At 27.8% G+C, this 6,665-nt stretch overlaps 1 protein-coding gene across 5 annotated transcripts in view; it reads right to left on the bottom strand.

Annotated features, from left to right (window-relative positions):
• Positions 1-4,183: 4,183 nt before the first annotated feature.
• Positions 4,184-6,665, bottom strand: part of LOC105213818 (E3 ubiquitin-protein ligase HECW2) — a 32,781-nt gene continuing 30,299 nt past the window's right edge. For all 5 annotated transcript variants that reach the window (XM_011186893.3, XM_011186895.3, XM_011186896.3 and 2 more), the window contains one exon: positions 4,184-6,647. In XM_011186893.3, the coding sequence (XP_011185195.1) occupies positions 5,711-6,647 (937 nt within the window). In that variant the 3' untranslated portion in view covers positions 4,184-5,710. The remainder of the gene's footprint in view (positions 6,648-6,665) is intronic.

The following is a 6,665-nucleotide window of genomic DNA, read 5'->3' as shown; positions in this document are numbered from 1 at the left end:
GCTTAGCTTTCATTTCGTTTTATTCACTTTATTATTTGATTTTTATTCAGAACGTACGCATGCGTTTTAAAGTTAGGAAAGCAAAAGATTGCTGTCTTTTATTTAACTACATTTGTAATACATATAGAGCTTGGTATTTTTGAGGCTGTCTTTCGTTTTTTATTTAAATATATATATTTGCTTCGCTTTATATTGTTATTATTAAGACATAACATTGAATAAATAAATAAATACATATACATATATATTTGCAATAAATAAATAACACATATACTCGCAAGTTTATTATATTATATATAAAAATATAGGTCCAAATTGTTTATGATTAATAATTGTATCCATGACCACTTACAAAGGCTCACACATAATTACAAACATTTATGCAAGCTGTATTAGTATTTGATTCAAATTTTAATAATTACAGTAATCGAAAAGACAAACATCTCAGTATAACACTGAAATTACAAAAAATATAAAATATAATTAAAAAATATATTTGAAAACAATCTATAGATATACATATATATATATATATATAAAAAAATAAAAGAAAAAAATTAAAAATAATTTTTGAAAAAAAAAGTAAAATAAAATAAAAATGGAGTAATAAAAAACAAAACTAAAAAAATATTAAAACAAGAAAATACAACCAAATGTAATAAAAAATAAATAGTAAGTACAATTAAAAAATACTTTTAAAAACAATTTATAAAAATTAAACATAAAAAAATAATAATAATTAAAATAAAAAAATAAAAATTAGTAATATAAAAAATAATACTGAATAACATATTAACACAAAATAAAACAAACAAAAATTTAAGAATATGAAATAAATTAAAAGACAATTATTTTTATTTTATTTTATAATTATTTTTAAAGTTTAAGGGGCACACCTAGTGTAATGGCCTGAAAAAAGGTGATTTTTGAGAATTTTTATAAAAAAAATACTTTATCAATTATTTCAAAATTTATTATATTTAATATCTTATACATGTTTCAAGAATATACAGTGAATCCTTCCCCGTGGATGAAATCAAAAAAACTAAATTCTCGTTAAGCTAGATATTATTGTCTGTACAATGACCTACGATAAAAAAAAAATTGACAATATGGCGGCGTTTTAAAAAAATAGTCGAATTTTACCCAAAATTTTGTTCGTTTTGGGCCTGCCAAAATTCGATTTTTTGATCAGATCAAAAATCTATAGGTCATTGTACAGAGAACTATATATAAATAGAACATGTAATAAAATTCGATAGTGATCGGATCATTTGTTTTTGAGTAATCACTGCAGCAAATTCGGAAAATGCTGTTTCGAGAAAAACGCGTTTAAAGATAAAATGATCGTTTTCACTGTTATAAGTGGATAGTGAATAATTTCTAGAAATTATAATTATAATGATATATTTTAGTATACCTGAGAGCCAACAATAGAAACCGGAATCGTGTTATAGCGGCTGAAAGGGACAATAGACTCTGAGCAATACCTCAGGTACGTCTCGTAGCTAATGAGACTCTCTAGCTGCTCTTTAAATTGCTATAACTCAAAAACTATTTGAGATATCGATTTGAAATCGATTTTTTTGAAAATTCACATTAGGTGTGCCCCTTAATAGAATTTAGCATTATGAGTTATTTACAAATAAATCAATTATTATAATTTTTTTGGTGTATTATAATAAATATTTTATGAAAAAAACAAGATAATTTTATAACAATTTAACTTTTTTTTTAATAAAAGTTAAAAAAAGAAATACTAAAAAAAAAGCATCAAAAAAGATAAAGAAAAAAATTAAGTATTAATAAAAATATTCTAAAAAATATTAAAACAAAAAATATTGAAAAAAAAATTTTTTTTTAAATTTTAAGTAATTTATTATAACTTTTTTGATGCATTATATATTTTATATTTTTTTTCGTCCACAACATATGTATTTTATATTATTTTGACAATCTATATAAAGTAAACTTTTATTAGGCTGAATTTTTGTAATCAAGTGACAAAAGAATGCACAACTTGTATAAAAACTCTCCAAAGGCATTTTTGGTAAAACTTGTAGCATCTCCAAATTCAAACATATTTCCAATTTGTTTGTGATTGGAGTTTTCAGAGACTTCGACTCTGATACTTTTCAAATCCCGTAATATTTCTTCTCACATTGCATTATTAAAATATAAGTCATTAATCTGTCAATGCACCATGGTAGTTTGTATTATATTAACTAGTTCCAATGGCAAAAAAAAATAAATAAAAAAATGTTTTATATGCAGTTTCTTTTTGAGCGATTATTCTTTTGCCACTCGCTTAAAAAATCGGCACTGTAAAGCCTTAATAACTGAGTTATGTTTTTCAATTATTTTTAAACATATTTATTTTTATTTTTTTCAAAATACATTAATTTTCAATGCAATTTCAAGCGGCAATGCGGTACCCAAAATTGAATACAATTCTTTTTCTCTAATCTAAATGACATTTTGGCCGCCATAGAGTTGGAAGTAAATAATTTTTTTTATTTTTATATTTTTATAAATCATGCGGCATGGATACAATTTCACTTAACGCTTAAATAATAAATTAATTTAGTTTTAGCACTAAAAATAGCTAAGTACTACAACATTTTAAGTTAAACATACTACGTATATGTATGTATGTACGTATGTATATAAATACACTGGAATAGGCTACGTATGTATGTATGCTGTACATTTGCGCTGCAAATCGACAGCCTTTTAGTCACATACATTCAAATAAAGGGCAGTGCGTGTATATTTTGTGATGTGCCGTAGAAGTTTTGTTTGCGAAATCGAGCTTTATTTTATTGTATGCGGAAATATTTATAGAAAATACATTTGCAGCGTGCAATTCCACTTTTTTCTGTTATGTATAAAGGAATCTTCATTGTCAGGTAACATGGAATCGTTAAGTGCATTTTATTTTTTTGCATATTTTGAAGTCATACAGGCATGTATTTCGCGTGAGTTTTATATTTTTTTATACGCGTTTTTATGAATCAAAAGATAATTATAAAATAAAATACAAAAAATTTGATTTTCTCTTTAAATTTTTCGTTATGAATACAAATACAATGCTGCAACAAATTTTAAGCACATTTGTTTAAAAAATAATAATAAATTTAAAAACATTTAAGTCTTACTCATTCGCTTTATCCGTTTTTGCAATAAATTTTAACTTTGAATCAATTGTTTATCTATTATCAAAATTTTCATAGCTTCTATTTTCTCAAATAACTAGTTGCTACATTTTTTAGCTAAACTTTTTTTAAAACTCATTACTACGATTTTCGAAAAACATGCGCATTTTCGGCTTTTAAGATTTCGCTTATTCGAATATCTATATATTATTTCTCGTCGTATTTATGGTGCATAATTTCAGTCAAATTATCCGATTTCATTTTTTATTTTTCTTTTTTTCTTGTTAATTTTTAATTGTACCTCCTCAATAACTTCACCAAATACATTTGAAAGCAATCAATAACGATTTATATTTTTTTTTCCAAGATTTTACGTATCGCGCTACTATAAACGTAGCTGTTGAACATTTTATTAATAATTTAATATTTATTAATCAATTTATTATAATTATTTTACTTTTCTTTTACTGCATTTCTAATAAAGTAATAACTCGACTTTGCATCGACAAAAGCTTTATATAGAAATGGACGGGTTAACACGCATACAAGTACATATTTGAATAGCTACATTAACGGTTTATTAATAATTTAATTTTTTTTATATAATAATAATTTATATACTACTTATTAGGCTTAAAACTAATGTCACACAGTGAGAGAGCAAATGGTTTTTTATGTTTTTTTAATAGTTAAAAGAGGTAGAGTTTTCAAATTAAATAGTTATGTTTATCTAAGTTTTAAAATTAAATGTTGTACATAATAAATTTTTCTTTATTAATACAAACGCACTTAATAAATTATTATTTTACCCATATTCGTTGATCTTTTTAAGGCCGTGAAAAATAAATCAACGGATTTTCGAATTTCCATTTTATAAAAAAAAAATTTATAAAACAAAAATTAATTTTACATAAGAAATATCAATTTTATAAAAAAAATTGATTTTATGAAAAAAAAATTATTTAAAAAAAAAATATTTTACGAAAAAACATAATTCTATAAAAAAAAATTAATTTTATAAAATAAAATTCAATTTGTAAAAACTAGTATTTGGAATGTTGTATGCTACTTATATGCACTTAAATTCATTTAGTAAATTTTAGCACATTTGTTAAAATTAGTTGGTATAGGCTTCAGATTTAAGCAGATTAAGCCAGCATTGGCAATAATTTCAACTAAATAAATAAAATTCAGCTGTGACCATAAGTGTCTTTGTTAGTTTTTATGTATAGTTTTGTCTCTTCTTTAAACTCATTTGAGTCTCCTCTTTGAACTCACTTTTTTATCAATGCGCCGAAATGTAGGCTATAAATTCTTGTTTAGTACTCGTATATGCGACACAACTGATCTGAAAGAAATGATCAGAAGTGGAAATATTGAAGGAAGAGTCATGTGAAAGCCTGCTCTAACAGCCCGCATATTTTTTTGATTTTTTTCATTCTCTATTGACATCACAATAGCCAAACCTGATTTTCTTAGGTTTTCTTCCGAAATTTTATGATCGTATAAATATTGACATAATATATATTGAAAGTCTAGTAGTCGCGAAGTAATCCATCAATATTCAATATAGATCGCGATCCAAATATCACGATACATATTGAAGGTGTAGCAGGCCCCTTAAAATGATTTAATTGAAATTTTCGATATAATTATATTTTAACTTCCAATCAGAATTAGGAGTGACTCTTCCGTTAAAACTACTTTTCTAGGTAAGTTTTATGAAATTTTTAAAGAAGACAATTCACTTCAAAATTATCTTTTAATTCTGAACTAAGTTTTCACTATTCTAGAAATTTTTTTAAATCGAAATTGACAAGTGACAAATGTTTATAACTAAGTCTTCCCTATCTTATCAATTTTTTTTCTTTCAAATTTTTAACAAATGGCAGATATTTTTTTTAAACCAACAGAGAACTTCCAAATTTCCGAAATATGTCTGTATATCCTCGTATATAGATTTAAAAAAAATTTAGACCTTCCAAAAAATATACATAATTTCATTATAGAATATCTAGCACTTGGGGAAGCATTCCGCGATAATTAAATTTATTTACGTATAACCTATGCCACAATTATTAATCACATGACGCATTGACTGATATTTATCATTTCAAGTGTTTTTTTTTTTATATCGACCGCTGATTAAAAATTATAAATAAACAAAGCACTTTAACGATAAAAAAATTGTACAAAGTCACACACTAATTTAAATGAAATATTAAAATGATTGCCAATTAAACACTCATTTGCGCAATAGAATAAATATCTTAAATACACAATGCCAATAAATTAAGCGGTTTGTTTGCGGCATTTTACATACAAAAAATGTGAACCCGTTCACAATAAATATTACAAATATATGTAACTTGTGTAAATATGTAAATGCGTAAATACGGAAATAAATAAATAATCGTAATAAAAAATATCACTTTTCTTTCGTTTATACTAACGATACTATAATAATAAATTAACTTAATTCATTAAGATGAACTTGCGACTGATGCGTAAACTACTAAACGCTTTGACTAAGCATGCACAATCGCTACGCACGTCTATTCTATGCCGAAAGTATTGGTTTCTTCCACGGCTAACAGTAATTTCTCATAGAGCAACTCGGGCGTCGGATAAGGCGGTAAATCTAAGCGATTGAAGCAGGTGTGCGCACGTGGCAAAGCATTCGGTTTGCCCCACTTTTCGATACAAAACCGGCGCGGACCAGTTGAGCCGCGCAGCGCTGAGAAGCCCTCATACGGTATGCTAGAGGTGCCGGTCACGAATTGTAGCAATCGTAAACGTTGTTCGTTTGTGAATTTCTCGATAACTTGCCAAAACCAAATGATCACCTGATGGTTGTCATGATAACCCGAACGGTATTCGGTGTTTAGACGCCAATCGTTGATATCGATCTCCGCCGTACCCGCAATAACCAATTCCAATTCACGTGCATCGAATACGGAAACAAGCCGCGCATCGACCACTTCGTAAAAACCACGCACCAGTGATTCCGTCTGCTCTTGTACGCCACGCTCCAAACGCCATTTAATCATACGCTCCAAATATTCTTTTTTGTTTTTCTCATTCACAATTATATTCTTACCGCCCGGCTTTAATTCACGCTCGACCACATGTCCCAACAGCTCTTCGGTGACGCAAAATGTTAGACCAAGATCAATGCCGGTGCCGATGTCATTGTCGCGTATCCATTGCAACGATTGATGAAACTCATTATCCAGCGATTCCAGATCACTCAGCGCGACGGGCAAACGCAACAACGCCTTGTAAAATGGGCGTGTAAAGAAGGCATCCAATAGGTATTGATGTACGAGTGCCAAGCCCAACACACGACCGCCGAACCGGAACCAATCGTGGCAATTGTCCACAAATGCTGACAACGGTGAGACTTGTACGGTATATGTGTCGTTGGCGGAGTACTCAAACAGCCCGTAGTAGGGGTTGAATAGCTCGCGTGAGAGCAGAAAGAAGAATTCTCTGTAACAAACGAGGTAG

The sequence above is a fragment of the Zeugodacus cucurbitae genome, chromosome 5, assembly GCF_028554725.1.
Source record: "Zeugodacus cucurbitae isolate PBARC_wt_2022May chromosome 5, idZeuCucr1.2, whole genome shotgun sequence".
Taxonomy (NCBI): domain Eukaryota; kingdom Metazoa; phylum Arthropoda; class Insecta; order Diptera; family Tephritidae; genus Zeugodacus; species Zeugodacus cucurbitae.
Note: the sequence above shows the minus strand (reverse complement) of the source record. Positions and strands in the feature narration are given on the sequence as shown.